Source organism: Loxodonta africana, chromosome 9, assembly GCF_030014295.1.
Source record: "Loxodonta africana isolate mLoxAfr1 chromosome 9, mLoxAfr1.hap2, whole genome shotgun sequence".
Lineage (NCBI taxonomy): Eukaryota > Metazoa > Chordata > Mammalia > Proboscidea > Elephantidae > Loxodonta > Loxodonta africana.
The window spans coordinates 84,321,567-84,341,237 of NC_087350.1; the positions used below are offsets into that span (position 1 = coordinate 84,321,567).

At 48.1% G+C, this 19,671-nt stretch overlaps 1 protein-coding gene across 1 annotated transcript in view; it reads left to right on the plus strand.

The window, feature by feature from the left end:
• The window catches only part of B4GALT1 (beta-1,4-galactosyltransferase 1), a 58,677-nt gene extending 48,561 nt beyond the window's left edge, over positions 1–10,116 (plus strand). Inside the window, exons 3-6 of the mRNA XM_003407315.4 lie at positions 847–1,034; positions 4,633–4,755; positions 6,840–6,944; positions 7,146–10,116. Coding sequence (XP_003407363.2) covers positions 847–1,034; positions 4,633–4,755; positions 6,840–6,944; positions 7,146–7,278 — 549 coding nt within the window. The 3' untranslated portion in view covers positions 7,279–10,116. The remainder of the gene's footprint in view (positions 1–846; positions 1,035–4,632; positions 4,756–6,839; positions 6,945–7,145) is intronic.
• Positions 10,117–19,671: the final 9,555 nt, after the last annotated feature.

The following is a 19,671-nucleotide window of genomic DNA, read 5'->3' on the forward strand; positions in this document are numbered from 1 at the left end:
GGCAGTGAGTAAAAATTCCAACCTTCACTGAGCTTACATTTTAGTGGGGGAAACTGAAAATAAATATATAAAATATCTCTGCACTAGTAGACTTGGTGCTTCGGGACCCGGTGGCCAGCACCCTGAAGCAGATGTCTCTCTTCTCTCCTGTATACCCTGTTTTTATTGTAGCTTATATCACACTGCTCTCCCACACACACACCGTGACCACTATGAGGGCAGGGATTGAGTGTGATTGCCACATCTCTCTGGTACCTAATTCGGTGCCTGACAGAGACATGGAAGGCACGCAATGTGGCAATCAAACCACAGTCAACCATATAAAGACAGTAGAAGTGAAAAGTCCTCCAGGTATCTAACTAGTGTCACCAGTTTCCTGGGTATCTTTCCTGGAATTAGTTACGTATTGTATAACAAATGACGTTGTGTTTAAACGCCCTTTACACCTAACAATTTATCTTCAAGATCATTTCCTCTTTTTTTTTCTTTCAAACACACCATTGTATGTGGGTGCACCAGGCTTTATTTAACCAGTTCTTTAGTGATACTTATATCATTGTATATGATCTTTTGCTATGAGGAGCACCCCACGGTGAGTGAGCAGCACTGTTCACATGTCATTCTCACATGTGCAAGTCTTACTGTAGGATAAATTCCTAGAAGTGGGATTGCTGGGTCAAAGGGTGTGATGCTTAGTATTGATTTGTAAAACGAGGGCAGAAAAGTGAGGCCCAAGAGTGGACAAATGACCATGACTAGCGACAAGTCACCAATCCACATGGGTATTCTGCTTGAAGATACTTGGCCTTACAGCATCTGATATCACTTCCTTTGTTTCTACACCAGGATGGAGACTCCATGTTCAATCGTGCTAAACTCCTCAACATTGGCTTTCAAGAGGCCTTGAAAGATTATGACTACAACTGCTTTGTGTTTAGCGACGTGGACCTCATTCCAATGGATGACCATAACACCTACAGGTGTTTTTCACAGCCACGGCACATTTCTGTAGCCATGGATAAGTTTGGATTTAGGTAAGAGTTGTTCAGCCAGAGTCCTCACAAAGGATGTTTCTCTTATCTGGCAACTAGAAAATGTGATTCTTCCAGCCCAGGAGTACCTCTGTGGCTCTGGGGGAGAATGCCTCCACAGAAATGGGTGCTTTTCAAGCCCAGAGTCAGTTATTTGAGAAGAAAAGAGGAGCCCAGAAACCGCTGTAATCACTGCACATCCAGATGAGATGCATTTATAATGCTTGGGGTGGCTCTTGTTTTTAGTTTCCAAACAGATGCTGTATTTTCTCTTCTTTTCTCACACAACTTGGAAGGCAAATCAAGAATCATTTTTCCCCAGTGACCTCCTGGGCTTGGACACCTCAGCAGATGTTCCTTGGTGCTTTATGAGGAGCGTGATTACATCTCTCAGCAGAGCACAGGCTTCTTGTGTAACCATGGAGCCCCTCTTATTTCCCCACTAAAGTGCCTCTAGTGAAGAGGCCAAGGGACTTCTGCCCATGGGGATATATGGTAGGCGGGGCATGATCCCAAGTACCACCAAAGGTGGAAAATGGCCTTATACAACTATTTATTTATTTTTTAAAAGTAAAGTTTGCATTCTCTTCCATAACTTTTCCATGTTTGTGTTAACATAAAATTGTTTTAATTTAAATCACCTATCAGTTCAGTGACCTAATCTTTCCTTCCCTGCTCTAAGTAAACTTGAAGCTCTGGGAAGCTGTGTTGCAGGTATCCTGTGTGTTGAGTACCTCTGGCTTAGGTTGAGTACCACAGTGTGGTTGGCCTGTGTGAATAATAGCCCCTTTGTTTAGATACACCTATCAGCAACTACTTTCCTTCAGACTTTTTTTGTTCTCACCATTTCTTTCTGTCCACCCTTGGTGGGGGATGTCAGGGCTATGAGATGAATCTAGGCTTGTGCTATGAAGTCCTTCACCAGATCAAAGGTATTCAGGCCCTAAACCCGCTGTCTTAAAGGGAGGGTAAATTGAACTTAAACTTCACTTTTAGACTCTTCAGTAATCACTCTGTGCCCTCCTACCTTCCCTCTGTCTCTGTATCTTCTTCTCTTTGAGATATACAGGTTCATACCCTGACCCCCTTTTAATTCCTCCTCCAAAGAATGGTTTTGAACCAAGATAGGGCCCAAGTGATCACCTAATTCCTTACCACAGCATCGTCTTTGCTTTACAGAGAACCCGCAGGCTAGAGGGGATGGGGCAGGTAGGTAAGAGAACGCAGCAGAGACAGCAAACCCAAATTTTGTCAACTTAGAGTGTACTTATCCTTAAAGTAGCTGAGTCAAAAGTTCATTTCTGTAAAAACACTGATTACCAACAAACCTTATTGGCTTGGGTATCTCTGTTCAAACCTTCACATTAAAAGTGCAAACAGTAATGTGAGGAGTACCAAAGGGCAGTTGATCCGACACCTAAGTGATGACCCCTGATTACAGATATTCATTAAAGAATGCCTGCAGGGATCTTTGCTTGCAAATACTTGCAATCAGGATTCCTGAATGTATTTGAAAATAATAATTGCATCTTTTTTTCCATATATTCGGGTGGTTTGGCTGACTTCCCCCTCAAAATCTGAGTAAGAGATTTCCTCAATTTGTGTGATGGTTTTGGTCTCTTTGGATTCCATTAAGAGCCTGAGTGTAGTTTGAAGTTGCACACTGGTTAGTCATAAAATCGCAGGCCTTAAGAGGACCCAAAGGAAGGCTTCTGCATGGCCTACGGGGAGAGCACATCTTGAATCTTAACATTTCTCATCAGAGCTTACTCTGCATTCCTCAGGAGAACACTATTCATAGCCATTGAAATATTGAAATAACAAAAGATTTGGAAGGATGAGAGCCCATGTGCCCTACTGCTTGGACATACATAAAATAGATTCACGTTATGCATGTGTGTCCTGTGCATTTTGCTAAGTCAGGGTAATGGGGAAATTCCCAAGAAAAATTTATTTTATCAAGTTTTCAGAAATGCTACCTTGACTCTAAGGCTTGGTGTCCGTGCCAGTACACCTCTTTTTTTTTTTTTAATTAATTTTTATTAAGCTTCAAGTGAACATTTACCATTCCAATCAGTCTGTCACATGTAAGTTTACATACATCTTACTCCCTTCTCCCACTTGCTCTCCCCCTATTGAGTCAGCCCTTTCAGTCTCTCGTTTTGTGCCAATTTTGCCGTCTTCCCTCTTTCTCTATCTTCCCATCCCCCTCCAGTCAAGAGTTGCCAACACACTCTCCAGTGTCCACCTGATTTAATTAGCTCACTCTTCATCAGCATCTCTCTCCCCTCCGCTGACCAGTCCTTTTCATGCCTGATGAGTTGTCTTCGGGGATGGTTCCTGTCCTGTGCCATCAGAGGGTCTGGGGAGCATTGTCTCCGGGATTCCTCTAGCCGCAGTCATACCATTAAGTATGGTCTTTTTATGAGAATTTGGGGTCTGTATCCCACTGGTCTCCTGCTCCCTCAGGAGTTGTCTGTTGTGCTCCCTGACAGGGCAGACATCGATTGTGGCCAGGCACCAACTAGTTCTTCTGGTCTCAGGATAATGTAGGTCTCTGGTTCATGTGGCCCTTTCTGTCTCTTGGGTTCTTAGTTGTCGTGTGACCTTGGTGTTCTTCCTTTGCCTTTGCTCCAGGTGGGTTGAGACCAATTCCAGTACACCTCTTGAAGAACGAAAACTAGGCTAGTAGAATGGGAGGGGGCGTGACAGGTGGGCATAAGATGATTTTTCAGAGACTTTCTAAAACAATCTCGATTCCAGGACATGCTGGCTAAAGAACTTCCTTTTCAAGAGCAGGATGCAGGGGGAGTAGGGCCATGTAGAGCAGACTCCTGAGCTGGTGAGGAAGAGCTGGGCTTCTCCCACTCTTGCCGCTGACTTAATTTTCTAGGTAACAACAGAAGGAGCCCTGCATTCTTGGAAAGATGAAGACTTCGCTTTGATATCTGTGTTTTCTCTAAGATAATCTGAGTCCTACTATAAAAACAAAATAAACCTCTCATAAATCCCTTATCAAAGGCTCCCAGTGAAGCACAACAGAGAACCCCTGAGGGAGCAGGAGAACAGTGGGATGCAGACCCCAAATTCTCATAAAAAGGCCAGACTTAATGGTCTGACTAAGACTAGAAGAATACCGGTGGTCATGGTACCCAAACCTTCTGTTGGCCCAGGACAGGAACCATTCCAGAAGACAATTCATCAGACATGGATTGGACTGGACAATGGGTGGGAGAGAGATGTCGATGAGGAGTGAGCTACTTGTATCAGGTGGACACTTGAGACTATGTTGGCATCTCCTGTCTAGAGGGGAGATGGGAGGGTAGAGGGGGTTAGAAACTGGCAAAATTGTCACGAAAGGAGAGACTGGAAGGAGGCAGCGGGCTGACTCATTAGGGGGAGAGTAAGTGGGAGTATGCAGTAAGGTGTATATAAGTGAGAGACTTTCATTTAAAGCACAATAAAAATTATTTTTTAAAAAAACAACTCCCAGTGAACAAAGAAAAACTTTTAAAATTGTTTAGATTTCCAGCAAGTTTTATTTTGGGAATGTCAAAACCTACTAACCACTGGTCCTTTGTGCGTGTGTGTTTTTCCCCAGCCTACCTTATGTTCAGTATTTTGGAGGTGTCTCTGCTTTAAGTAAACAACAGTTTCTCACCATCAATGGATTTCCTAATAATTACTGGGGCTGGGGAGGTGAAGATGACGACATTTTTAACAGGTAATGGTCACTTCTCAGACCTTTCCCTTCCTGCCTTCCCTCACTTCTAAGTTTTGGGTCAGTGCTTGGTTTTTCTGCAAGGGTTGGCCCTTGGGAGGGATGCAGTTCCCACTCAGCCCAAGTTCTTAGGCGTGTCCTCCTGTAGGTACTAAAGATGGTCTTTAGGAAAGTTAGCATCGGAGATTTTTGGATGAGGCTTGGAAAAGGTAAAATGTGAAACCAAGTGAGAGGGTGAGTTTACATTGACTGTACCAGATGCCATTTTTGTACTGAGGGAGTAGACGTGTCTTTTGCAAAAATTCAGCATCTTGTTGTGGTCTCATTTCAGTGTGAAACAAATTCCCTTGGGCAGATTCCTAAGTTTCTTCACAGAATCCTTAGGCCATTTTTTTTGCGGGGGGGGGGTGGCAATTTTTAGCAGACATGAAAGAAGACAAAGTAGCATAATGAATCTTTGTGTATCCACCTCACTCCCAACAATCATTACCCCACAGCCAACCCTGCCCCATCCACACCCTCGGGCTCTTGTTAAGACAGTAAACCTTAATCGCATAGGTTGTCATTGTAGATTGTAAAAAGCCATCCATCATTGGCATTTGAAACCACATTACAGATAAATCCGAAAGCCAGACCGTTGCTATCGAGTTGATTCTGACTCATAACTACCCTCTTGGGCAGAGTAGAATTACCCCATAGGATTTCCAAGGCTGTAATCTTTACAAAGGCAGACTGTCACATCTTTCTCCCACTGAGCAGCGGGTAGGTTCAAACTGCTGCACCTCCAGGGTTCCTTACATGACAGATAAGTTACCTGAAATTCATTAAAGAATCTAAGGTAGCCTTCAGTGGAGGCTTCAACTCTGCCAGCCACAGGTGAGAAGCACCGTCTCTGTCTGGGAGCCAGTATGAACCTGTCACTGAGTTTGATAACAGAATACACCGTGGTGCATCTGTCCTGAATTGGAGTACATTTATTTGATCAGTGAACAAAAGGTTTCTGTCAGGGCAGCAGCCTAAGTCATCCAAGCTTAGCAATGCATAAGAACTTCACAGACCTAAGCCTTTAATATAAACCTTAAGGAAAACTTGAGTTTTCGGGTGTACAGATTGGTTATCAAGTGTGAACTTAACTGAACAGAGCACTGTGACAGGTAGGCTCAGTGGGAAGGACACAGAAGACCTGGACATGGAGTCCAGCCAGAAACAAACCGACTTCCGTAGGTAACCACAGCTGGGCCCAGATGGTGGTAGTGCTGTTGCTGTCATTCGTTGCTGGGGAGTTGATTCCAACTCATGGCAACCCCAGGCCTACAGAGTAGAACTGCTCCATAGGGTTTGCAAGACTGTGACCTTTTAGAAGCAGATCACCAGGCCTGTCTTCCAAGGAGCCTCTGGGTAGGTTTGAATTGCCAGCCTTTCAGCTAGTAGTTGAGTGCCTAACCATTTGCATAGCCTAGGGACTCCCACGTGGCAGTATACAGGGCTGTTATGACAGCACAGATGTGAATGGTCAGGTGTTTAATTTTCCTGAAGACCATTCAGCACCTACAGGTTGGAGAGGGAGGGCCAGCTGAGGGCTGGCACCCTAAGGAATTAGAAGGAGGGGTGGGGTGGTGTGTGGAGAAACTTTCTTCAAAGATAAAGTGCTTAACTCTTATTGTGAATGGTTAAGTGATCAGCAGCTAACCAAAAGGTTGGTGATTTGAACATACCAGCTGCTCTGTGGGAGAAAGATGTGACAGCCTGCTTCTGTAAACATTTACAGCCTTGGAAAACCTACAGGGCAGCTCTACTTTGTCCTACAGGGTCACTATGCATCAGAATCAACTCGATGGGAACTGGTTTTTTTTTTGACACTTATTGTAGAACCAGTGGTAAAAGGACACGGGAAGGGAGCGTGAGTTCCAATCAGTGCTGCACTGGGCTGGGTTCTGGCATGATGGCTGGGGTATGGGCCCAGCGAGAAGAGTAAGCAGGATAGTGGGTGAGACCCACTGGGCCTGAAAATAATCTTGCAGCTGAGTTATTGGACCCAAGCCTTGAGGTAGCTCTGTGGTCATGACTTGTTCCTTTACTCTTTGCAGATTAGTTTTTAAAGGCATGTCTATATCTCGCCCAAATGCTGCGGTCGGGAAGTGTCGGATGATCCGCCACTCAAGAGACAAAAAAAATGAACCCAATCCTCAGAGGTATGTTCTGGGTCTGTTCATAGTCCTTCTTTCCCTAGAGGATGGGGCAGGCTGCGGGAATGAGGGAATAAGGCTCAAGAGAAATGGAGGGTTCAGCCCATGGGGAGGAAGGGAAGGGGAGAAGGATGGAGGAATGAAATGCAAGCGTTTAATGGCCTTGTTTTGACCCCATCCCCTTTACCTTTTTCTCCTTATCTGTAGGTTTGACCGAATTGCACACACGAAGGAGACAATGCGCTTGGATGGTTTGAACACACTCACCTACAAGGTGTTGGACACACAGAGATACCCATTGTATACCAAAATCACAGTGGATGTCGGGAAGCCGAGCTAGCATTTTGATACACTAATAAGAGACTGAAAATGGCCAGGGACCTCTGCTGTGTCCCTGCCAATCCTCTGGGCTGGTCCCACTCTCATTTTTACCAATCAGAGTGATAGGCCCCCCTCATCATTCAGATGCCTTTCCAGATGACCAGGACGAGTGGGATATTTTGCCCCCAAGTTGGCTTGGCATGTGACTTCTTAGCTGTACACGGTGTTTGTAACTGTAGCAACTGTCAGCATTTGGGGGGCTTCTCATCATGCTCACAGTGTCACCCCAAAGAGTCAGAACTGTATACACAGCCAAAAATTTGGCGCCTGGGATTCATTCCCAGCTATAAAACTGTTAAATTATTATGAAATACGTAAGAATTTTGCTTTAAATTGTGGTTTGTAGTGTTCTCGTTACATCATGAAAGATTGGAGCGTGCTGCTGAAATTGGACTGGCGGATATTTTTTTGGTTGTCGTATTTTAGCAACAAACACAACATTTCAGCCATTCTCTTTTTATCGTCCTCCCCCCACACACCTTCTTTCAGTGGTATGCAACTATTACAATCACTGTGTGTGTCTTTTCTTAGCAAAAGAATTTTAAAACTTGAGCCTTGGACCTTTTGTTCTGCTAAAGTGTGAATTCCAAGGCAAGTTTAGCCATCAGAGCAAAAGGCTTGGGTGTTCTCACATTCAGTGGCCTATTTCCAGATTGTCTGATTTCTGAATGTAAAGTTGTTTTTTTTTTCTTTTCATTAGCGGTTTGTAGTACTTTAAAGAAAGAACAAATCAGGTTCTAATTATGATCTAGCTTGATTTTTTGTTGATCCAAATTTGCATAGCTGTTTAATGTTAGGTCATCACTATTTTTCTGACCATGCTATGTAAACTTGAATTTCCTATGTATTTTTATTATGATATTTTAAATGTGGGAGGGGATTGAGCATTTTTTAGGGAAAAAAATAATGTATGCTGTTGTGGGCATGAATGGGCCTTCAATTTAGCTGTCAGGGCAGGTTATGTGAAGAGCTGCCTCTGGTCCCTTAAGGAGGGCAAAGCCTCCCTATCAGCTCTATCCTGTCAAACCTCTGGGGCAGGGACTCTGTGACCTGGGGCCCTCTGCCTGCTGGGCAGAGGGCCACCCCCCTCACCTCCGCTGGCAGGGCAGAGGGAATCTCAACCTCCTTGGACTGACCCCTGGGCCTCCTCTCAGGGCCCATGGCTGTGGAGTTGTAAATAACAGCAATCAGGTTTACCAGCCCTTAGTGCCTCCCGCGGGGGCAGGCTGAGGGGACCGTCAAGTTCTGGTACATGTGGAGGCTGGGGGCCGCCTCCCTCAGAGGCTGCAGGCTCACCACCCACACTCCCTGGCCCACCCTGAATTTCCTGTTCTCCTTCCTCCCCATTCTCTTCCCCTGCCTTTCTCCTTCCTTCCTTTCCCTTTTCATTACTTTGCCTCTTGCCTGTTCCCTAAAACTTACTTGTGGCACTCAGGGTTAAACAGACTATTCATTCTCCAGTGTGAATGTGCCTTTTAATTAGGGATCTACGAAGAAGTTCAGCTGAACCCATTCCCAACTTCCTCACAAGAACTCTGGTGCCTAATGCCTCTCCTTGCCCCTCAAGTTTTTAGCAGGTGCTCTAGTGAGCAGCCTCACTCTAGTCAGGCTAACTCTTAGGGATGCCTTCCCCAAATCCACCTCTTCTGGGAGATGATGTTGAGTCGCCTGGGACAAGATGGCATGAGGCAGTTCCTACCACTGAGCACCCTCCCCAGGCCCAGCCTCACCTCAGATCACCAAACTCAGCAGGCCTCATCCTAGGTTTGGGGGGGACTCCCACCACTGCCCCTAGGCACCAGCCCTCAGTGTGAAGGCTGAGCTGGTGCCCGATTCCAGTCTTACCTGTGCCTTTATTGCTTTGAGCATCTCAGATGCTAACTTGGTTCTTGTTTCAGAAGGCTTGGTATTAGTTAAAAAATTATTTTCCACTGCAGAAGCAGCTGGGTTATGTGAAGAGTATTTCTGTCAGTTCCCTGCTCCTTCATAATGATGCTATTAGAACTAGGAATGAGTGCACTAAGAGGGAACTTGAGAAAATACAAAGAACAAAGACCTTCTTTCTGTGCCCGGATCCCAACTTTTCCAAAGTGCCTTAAAAGAGACAAATGCCCTGGGTGGTAATGTCTCTGTAACTTTACTCTTAAAACAAAATTCTGACTTTTCCTTTTTCTTTCTTTTTTTTCTGGTACGTATTCCTTCATGTTCAGTGGGAATAGTCAAGCATGTGGTTCATTCACCTGTTCCTCCCACCCCATTTGCAGACCTTCAGGTGCTCTCCTGCCCGCCCCCCCCCCCCCCCCAGGCCCACAGCACACATCTATGAGATGCAGGTCCTGTTTCCACCAGGCGATTTCAGGGCTGTGGCGCAGGGACCATTTCCTTTGCCTGGGAGTCGTATCGTGAAGTTGCCTTGTGCTATGCCTTTCTCTGCTCCTGTCTAGCCTGTTGCTGGTGACCCTGTTTTAAAGTGGCCTTTGGGACAGATCAGAGGGCAGCTGTGGCACAGGAGGGTGAAGGAAGTGCTGGTGCTGGGTCTCAGCAAGGGCAGGGTCTGCTGACGTCCAAGTGGGGAGTGCAGTGCCCTCACAGCCAGACGACAGCATTCACAGTTCACGTCCTCGAGACCTGTTTTGCTGTGTATTTTGATTTCCTGTGTATGCAAATGTGTGTGTATACCATTGTGATGGAGGGAGGGTGTGTGTCTGACCTTGGTGTTAAAAACAGACAGAAACTGTATTTTTGCCTTTAAAATCCAGTAATATAACGTGAATAAACGATCCTATCTTTGTAACCACAGGTCGTTCCTCTTTTGACTGATGGGTCTGGGCTTTCCCAGAGCTGGAGGGTGGTGACGGGGGCTGCCTCCTGGGCATCTCTGAGGAAAACAGAGCCCTGTCCCTATGTCTGCTCCTCTCACCTCCATCGAGGGGTGTCCAGGACTACGGGCAGGGAGGTGAGGTGGTGTCTCATCTGAGCTTCATTTTCTTATCTATAAAATGGAATTAATAGCACTTACCTCTTTGAGGCTTAAAAAAAGATGATGTGTCTAAAACAGTGCCTGATGACTCAAACTATGTAGTAGCTGAAAAACCAAAAACCCATTGCCAGCGAGTTGATTCTGATTCATAGCAACCATATAGGACAGAATAAAACTGCCCCATAGAATTTCCAAGGAGCGCCTGGTGAATTCAGACTACTGACCTTTTGATTAGCAGCCATAGCTCTTAACCAGTACACCACCAGGGTTTCCATGTAGTAGCTAGTGCCACTGCAAAGTAGAATTTTTCCTAGGAGTTCTTTGGCCACATTCTGCTATTTTCAGCAAATGCCAGGATAGTTCTGAGGTAGTTCTAGAACCGCTTTTTAAGGTGCTGACTGTGTGACTTCCATGGCATTATTCAAAATAAGATTTCTTATCAGCCCCAGGAAATTTTAACCAGATGCTCCAAAGGGGACCCAAAGGGTTACTCAAGACAGTAAGTACCCCGGCCCCTCCTCCTTGGCACCCCTGGGATCCAGCAGGAGCAGCCTTTCACAGTGAGCCCGAGGAAACCACTGTGTAGGATGGGTTGCCCATGATGTCCAGGCTGAGGGAGCTGTAGACCCTCTCAGGTTGGAAGCTGCAAATGGGGGGACCAGTTAGGAAACAGCAGGAGGGGCAGCCCCTTGTATTCACCCCAGAGTACCCCAGGCCACGACCACACATCTGCAGGGCTGCTGTGGAATTTCAGTGCCTTAGGCCTGAACAGAGGAGGTCTCCTGGGGGCCCAGATTTGCCCATCATACCTGAGGACTCTGGTCCTCAGGACAAAGTACTGCCTTACAGGGCTTTGCAAGCTCTGGGGTCTATGTTAGGTGGAGTACCTGGGTGAAACATAAGTTCACCCTTCCCTCCCCAAAGGCACAGCCACAAAGATACATACACAAACAACATGCATGACACACCTGATGCGCCTGCATGCGAGTCCACAATGCTGGGCTCAAATCCTGCCCCTGCCTCCTACTAGTTCTGTGACCTTACGTACATGACCTAACCTCTCTGTGCCTCAGTCTTTTCATCTGTGTAATGGGGATATAAGCAGTACCCATTTCACAGGGCTGTGGTGAAGACTGAGTGGGTTAAAGCCTTCAGAACAGTGTCTGGTTCATAATAAACGTTGTAGGTATAATATGTATTTGTTATAATGCCTGTGGGCACGTGTGCTGACATGTACAAACAGACTGCTGTGTACACGTTATCATGCCGTGTACACGTTATCATGCCGTGTACACGTTAGGCACATACCCCAGGGCTGGGGCTTTCCTTTTTCCTCTTCACATGCCTGGGACTTCACTATATGGCAATGGGCAGGTGAATCCCAGGGTAAGTGACTACACCTCTTCCAGAGATACTTGGGGCCTCACCAGTGGTGTTTCCCTACCGCTCCCTGCCCCACCTGATGGAGGAAGTTTGGAATGGTGGCCATGGGGAGCGGGGGGACTTGAACCCTCTTGGTGGGCTCAAGGGGCCAGGAAGGGAAAAGGAAGGAGGGAGGAAGCCAGGAACAGGCTCCTGGGCTGGCTATTTCCCTGAGAAGCGCTATTTCTAATCTCCCGTTTCACACAGGACCCAGAACAAAGTCTGAGCCTGGCAGAGCCTCCTAAACATGAGTATGGGTTTGGCAGGCATCAAGTCCCCCATTAGTGCCTCTTTTCTATGGGAGATGTAACCTGGGTGCCAAATCACTAACCCCAAAATATCCCAGATAGGTCAGTGTCCATGGAGGTATCTGAAGGAGCCTCCCAGGCAAGGGGTGTGTGCTGTGGGTGACAGAGGGAAGCTGGGGGCGAGTGGAGGATGGTGAGGAAGTGAGAAGATGACCACGTTCCAGGTGTTCCCAGGTCTATAGCGTACTCCCAGGCCCCCTCTTGCTTCTTTCAGGAGGTAGGAGTTCAAACATTCCTTGGAACTGGTTTCTTTTTAGAACTGGAGCTTCTTGCCCTGTCAGGAAGGAAAGAAGGTTTGTGTGGCTGAGCTGGTCATACCAGACAAGCCTCATTTCTTTTTCTGGCAGAGTCCCTGGGCAGGGAAGGCGGCTGCTACCTTTGGGCTTCAGGACCTGACTGGTACGTGGGATGTGAGGCCAGGGATCCTACAGGGCACGATTGTTATGGGACATGATAGGGTCAACAGACCGGGAGACCAGGGGAATGTGGGCGCTCCAAGGGCATCTGTACTTCAACAAGATACATGCCAGGGTCGCTAAGTTGGGAGACAGGGTGTGAGAATGTCACGGTGTATTTGGGCAGAGTGTGCCAGGTCAGGAGGCAGAGAGCCTGGGAAGGTGGCCAACAAGAAGCCATATAAACCATGAGCATTACTTCTGACTCTGCCTTCCCACTTGCTGTGTGACTCTGGGCAAGTTGGGTCCCCTCTCTGAGCCTGGGCTTGCTCTTCTGTTTTAGGACTTGCTCTCAGACTCCACCCATGGTCTTCCCACAGTCCTGCCCTTCCCTCAGCAAGAAGTGCCCTGGTCTGAGTATTCCTCCTGTCCCTGAAGCTAACCTTTTATGTGACCTTGAAGTAAGTCAAGATCTCTGTGTCTTCATTTGTAGAAACAGTGGGATCACCCCTGCCTGCCTGCCTTCTTCCCAGAGCTGCCTTGAACATCTCAAGGTCAACTGTTAAAGGCTCTCTCTGGGAAGGGAGGGCTCTGCCAGTCTCTTCCTGCCCATGCTTGGTGTGCTCTTCAGAAGTCTTCTTTGTCTCCATTCCTCTCCCTCTCATCTGCTCTCCCCTTGTTGTTAGCTGCTGTGAGTTTGGGACTCATGACAACCCCATGCACAACAAACCAAAACACTGCCTGGTTCCCATGATTGGTTGAGGATCAGACTGGTGAAATCTATAGGGTTTCCACTGGCTGATTTTTTGGAATATATTACCAGGCCTTTCTTCCTAGTCCCTCTTAGTCTGGAAACTTAACTGAGACCTGTTTATCATCATAGCAACATTCAGCCCTCACTGACAGATGGGTGGTAGCTACCCATGAGGGGCACTGGCTGGGAATTAAACTCAGGTCTCCTTCATGGAAGGCAAAAATTCTACCACTCAACCACTACTGCCTCCCAGTCTCCCCATGGGCTCCCAAAACTCAGGCCTCCTGATCACAGGCTCAGTACCTAGCTGACCTGAGGTAGAAGCTCAGGAAGGGAGGGGCGGCTGAGTCTCTGCTCAATTCCTGGGAGAAGAAAGGTGAAGGAGGTAGGATTAAGAATGGTGGAGGAGCCTCCGTATCCAGGTTCCTTTCAAATGGAACGTATGCCCCAAGACCACAAGAAAGCCCCCTGAGGCCAAGGCTTTACCTCTTTCTCTGGAGGTGCAGAGGATGGTGGTAAATCCAGCACCCACTTGGAGATTGAGATTGAGAGTGACACAGGCTGGCCACGTGCTATGTGCTGCCTCAAGACTGATGAGTTACAGGTACTTAGCTTGGCTGCTGAATCTAGCTTGGCACCCTGCCTCGGGGACTGGCTTTTCAGTTGCTATCTTTTTCCAAGACAAATGTGCTTTCCTAAAAAGCTAGCATGTGACAAAGCTATGACACAAGCACAGCTATCTCTTAACCAGGAGGGGGTTGGTGGGCAAGGTGAAGCCTGAACTTAGGGAAGCTCTCGGGACTGGAGAGTAAGGAGGCTCTTTTTCCCAGAGTACCCCCTTGGGTCCCATTTTCTGTAGGCAGAAACTAGAGGTTGCACCGGAGACTTTTTAAAGAAAGAAATGACCAGCTAGGGCCAGATTATACCCAGGGTGAGAACAAAGAGGGTCTAAGTGACCGAGGTTTGGTCTAGATGGGAAGGAGGGTCCCCTGGTGTCAGGAGGGGAGCGTGAGCTCTGTGTTAGCAGCTGGAATTTGGAGAGTGAGAGGAATGCTGGTGAGAAGAAACTATGACTTGTTGTTGATGACAGTGGGGAAATCACCGCCCTCACGCTGCTACATTGGCACAACCTTCCTGGGCATGGGCAGTAAAGAAATAACTAAAAACCAGCTGTCATTGAGTCAGTTCTAACTCACAGCAACCTCATGTGTGTCAGAGTAGAACTGCACTCCATAGGGTTTTCAATAGCTGTAATCTTAACAAAAGTAGATTGCCAGGCCTTTCTTTGGTTCACTGCTAGATGAATTCAAATTGCCAACCTTTCAGTTAACATCCAAGTGCATTAGCTATTTGCACCACCCAAGGTCTCCCAAAGAAACTGTCTTAAAAGTGGACCCATTCTTTGAGTCTGCGATTCAGCTTCTGGGATTTTATCCTAAGAAAATAATCAAATGCGTGTGCCAAGATGTATGCAGCAATGCTTACCCTAGCTTTGCTTGTAACACTGAAAAATTAGGAGCCACTATCAGTAGGAGACTGAGCTAAGTAAAATAAGGTGCATCCATCAATTAAATACTATGCAGCCATTGAGAATGATGAAGGGGATCTATGTTTATCGATTGAAAAGAGGTCTAAGGAGGAAAAGCAAATTACAGAACGGTACTTCCATATGTAGCAGGGAAATATATGAATAATTTAGTGCAGAAATTACTCTGTAATTGTGGGAACAGATGCAGGAGCAAAAAAGGATGAAGAGATGGTTTTCCCTTCTCTACACAGGCCAGCAGCGGGGTTCTTGTTCTGGTGTCCTTGCCCCAAAAAGGGTTAACAGTGGTTTGTGTTTCAGGGGCTGCCTTAGGGCCATCCACCCAGGCCTCTGTTAAGAGTGGTGGCCCTGTTGAGAGAACCATGAGGTGTGTCCCCCAGAAGGGCTGCATATCCCGCAATTCCCCAGACCTAGGGGGAGATAAGGGGCTCCTCCTTTGGAGAATGGTAGAGGCCTGTACTTGTTTCCATGTGAAGGGGCTTGGCAGGGCTCTGGGGATGACCATGGAGGCTTGACAGGAGCCCGATGTGGTCTGAGGGGCTTCTAGCAACTCTCAGATTTAGAAAAGTATGGATATGACATTCCTTGCCATTCTTTCCTGAGTGCAATGGAACACTTGTGCCTGATACACTTCTGTTAAAGAATGGAAAGAAGGGAGTGGGGCGAGCCATATGCCTGACTTGGGGGGGGCAAGATTGGCCTGGGGCCCTTGGTTTGGGCCTGTGAGAAGCATGAGCCCAGAAAGAAGTGAGGGGAACCCCTTGCGCATGGATTTTTGGCCCCAGAATCCAGGAGCCCTCTTACTGAAGGAGGGCCCTGGTATCTGGGTTTTGATACATACCGGAGCCTAAAATTGTCACAGACTCATTTCTGGGCCAGATGTGCATGCCGGGTAACCAGCTGCTCCTGGACCTTGTCTCTGTCTGGGAGGCACGTGCCAGGAGCAGGGTGGGTGCTAGGCCGTTGCCAGCAAAAGTACACGCCTCCATCCTTGAGTCCTATGTGGTGGGGTGCCAAGTGCTGTGTGCCCAGCCCTGCTCCACCCTGTTCAGCACCACAGGCCAGCCTGCTGGAGCTTCCTGCATTGGAAGCCTAGGACAGGGGAGCCGCCAGAGGTTATCCAGCCTGGGGAGAGGTTTGTGGGCCTTCCACGGGGCTTTCAGAGTGCTTCCTGCCTATGAAGGTGTCCTACTTTCTGGTCCCAGCTTCACCAAGGACATGTCTGAGGTGAAGGTGGGAGGCTACAGGCTGAACTCCCTCAAGGGGTAAGAAGGGCCACCCCTTACCAGCTCACACAGCACTTTCCCACCTGCCATCTGTGTTGATCATCACTGTTATGGATTGAATTGTGTCCCCCCAAAACGTATGTAAATTTGGCGAGGCCATGATTCCCAGTGTTGTGTGATTGTCCACCATTCTGTCATCTGATGCAATTTTCCTATGTGTTGTAAATCCTACCTGTATGATGTTAATGAGGCAGGATTAGAGGCACTTAGGTTAATGACCTGTTACCCTGTTGCCATCGAGATGATTCCAGCTCATAGCGCCCTATAGGACAGAGTAGAACTTTCCCATTGGGTTTCCAAGGAGTGGCTGGTGGATTCAAACTGCCGACCTTTTGGTTAGCAGCCAAGCTCTTAACCACTATACCACCAGGACTCCTATATTAATGAGGCAGGACTCAATCTATATGATTAGGTTGTATCTTGAGTCAATCTCTTTTGAGATGTAAAAGAGAAGCGAGCAGAGAGACAGGGGGCCTCGTTACCACCAAGCAAGAAGAGCTAGGAGCACGTGTTCTTTGGACTTGGGGTCCCTGCGCTGAGAAGCTCCTTGGCTAGGGGAAGATTGTTGACAAGGACCTTTCCCCAGAGCTGACTGAGAGAGACTTCCCCCGGAACTGGCACCCTGAATTCAAACTTCTATTGTGTGTCCTAGACTGTGAGAGAATAAATTTCTCTTTGTTAAAGCCATCCACTTGTGGTATTTCTGTTAGCAGCACTAGGTAACTAATCACCATAATCCCCATCACGAGAAATTTAGACTCAGGGAGGTCATAAGATTGACCCAAGTTCACACGGAAGGGCATATTCGACCTAGGCCTCCTATGTCCCAGCCCAGGGTCCAGCCACTGGACCATGACACAACCATTCATCGAACCTCACCAGCCTTGCCTCCACAAGATGATAAGGGAGCCAGAAGCTGAAGAATTAGACGTGTCCGGCCCCCAGCCCCAGGGAAAGCTTGGTCCTTGCTTAGAGCCTGGCCTCAGCAGCATGACCAAGAGAAGTGCAGCCACCACCCAGGGTGACACCCAACAGCCCCCTTCACGGAGATCCTGTGTTTCATTTTATTTCCCTTTACAGTTTTAGAGGGCTTGGGAGCCTCACATACTTGATGGCAGCAGTTCCCTATGTCAAGGACATCAGTGCTGCCTCAGCCTCTAAGACATATGGGAGTGGTTAACACTGAAATTATCTGAGAGGATGCAAGGATGCCTTAGGCATGCGAAGGAGGGAGAAGGGAGTCCCCTGGGTGCCCGAGGACCTGTGTGGGCCTGAAGAAGAAGTGGGGCTGTTCCCTGCCTCTAAGCATCACTCTGGGCAGCAACAACCCAGGCTCCAGTATGCAGTGAGCACAGCTCTTCAGCCTACCTCTCACCCCATCCCTGCCCTGGACCAACACCGGGTGTCCAGGAGGGCTGGACACAGGTCTGTCCCAATACTGAAGGTACACGGGGTCCAACGGAGCACAGACAGCTGTGCTGAGGCCTAGGCTCCTGCTCAGCTCTCGCTTTCCCTCTTGGTACCTCTCCTCCCCGCACTGCACACCCTGTCCCCAGAGGAGGGCAGCTGCACACCATCTCAGCCAAAGGCATCTTCCTAAGTGAAAACAGGGACTGTGGGTTGGTCTTCATGATTCATGTTTTTCAGACAGGCTGAACCAAAAGCTCTCAAAGCAGACCATTGTGTTTAACTTTATCAGACTCCAGACCTCAATGATTTGTGTTTCTGCTCTGGCTCAGCTACAATGAGGGGTGGGAAAGGAAGAAAAGAACTGCATGCTGAGGACAAGGGAAAGTCCAGAAGACCCCAAGGGGCATGGTCTGGACCCCAAAGGAAACTAGGCTTTTGTTGTAAGCCTTCCTGGAAAGCCCCGTTGTTTTTCCCCTTCAGTCTGCCTCACTCCTGGACTGAAGTTGCAAAAGCACAAAGTTCAGCTTACAAAAAGACCATGACCAACCTGTCTGTTGGGCAAGATGTCTTCGATGCCAGCCTAGGTTATTCCTACCAGCTCTGGATGCTCTGCCTCTGGCTCAGCTGCGGGGACTCAACTTTGCCCCTCCCAGGCCCTGGGCTTGGCAGTCATGGGTTTGGCGGATGGAGCTCTGCCCGGCTGGCTCCCCAAGGCCCAGCGGGCACTCTCCCTGTCTTTGGCCTCCTCTGTCTGGCAGGTCCACTGTCCACAACCTCCAGGAGACTATTCCAGGACTTTTCTTCATGGAAAACAAGGCTTCCCTGGCCCCTTGCCAACCCTGAAGGGAGGGTACAATCCAGTCCTAGCATACAGCTGGGATGACTCGCTTTGGGGGGATGCAGGCAGGAGACACAGGAGATAGAGCTGGGAAAGCCCTGGACTGGAAGACCAGGGTTGGTTTGCTGCATGACTTAGGCCAGATCATCTCTCTCTGGTGCCAATCTAGAAGGTGGGGGTGGAGAGGCTGTAAGGGCCCACTGGAGCTGCCAATTTGTGGTTCTAAGAAAACTCTTATGAGTGTTTTTGAGTTTTATTCCTCCAGCCCCCTGCCTGTTTGAGGTTGCTGCCTGGGGTGCCTAAGGCAGGACTCCTATCCTCCCCCCAAGGCTAGGAACAAAGGTCCTCTGTCAATCCAGGAAACCAGGGAAGAGGAGGAAGAGCAGTCCCTAGCAGCCTGGAGAGACCCCCAGGGGCATGGTCTGGACTCCAAAGGGAACTAGGCCTTTGCTGCAAGCCTTCCTGGAAGGTCTTATTGATTTTTCACTTCACTAGGCCTCACCCCTTGGACTGAAGCTGCAAAGTACAAAGTTCAGCTTGCAAACACAGAACTTGTCCCCAGGGCCTCTGGAGGGCCAGCTCCTTCCTTCTTCCAAACACAGCCTGAGGCAGACCCCAAGAGAGCACCAGCCTCTCAGGCACTCCAGGAGTGCTCCAGTTCTGAGCAACACCAGCATTCTGCTGCCCAGCTCAGTCCTCTGCAGTCTGTAGCCAAACAGAAGGCCACTGCTTTCCAAGGGGACTCAGTACTCAGGTGCCAGCTTCACTTTAAGAGAAAGGTGGAGGGTCCACCAGGGGCTTTGGTGGTATGGCACAAGGCCTTTGTTCTTCCCTGGGCGGCAGTAATCATCATGGTGGCCACAGCCTGTCCCACTGGTGCTCACAGCACTTCCTGGTGCACAAAGCACTTTCCTAACTTGTGGGCCCTGTTGCTCAAGACAGCTTTAGGAAGTGGACAGGGCAAATGCCAGAGTGCAAAGGTCATAGACTTTAGAGCCAGATATTTTTGGGTCCAAAGACCTGGCTTCATCACATAGCCATTGTGCGACCTTGGGGGTAGTTACTTCTTTCCATGTGGAAATTCAGTTATTCCAGGACCATTTACTGAAAAGACTGTCCTCTTGACCCCACTGCAATGCAGTGCCACTTTGTCATAAAGCAAGTACATGTGCCTGTGAGGGTCTGTTTCTGGACTCTATTTATCCATCCTTTTGCCATCACCACACTGTGTTAATTAGTATACCTTTTTAATTAGTCTTTATTCTTTTTCTTGGAGCCCTGGTGGTACAGTGGTTCAGTGATATGGCTGCTAACCATTTAAATCCACTAACCGCTCCTTGGAAACCCTGTGGGGCTGTTCTACTCTGTCCTCTAGGGTCACTAGGGGTTGGAAACCATTCAGTGGCAACAGGT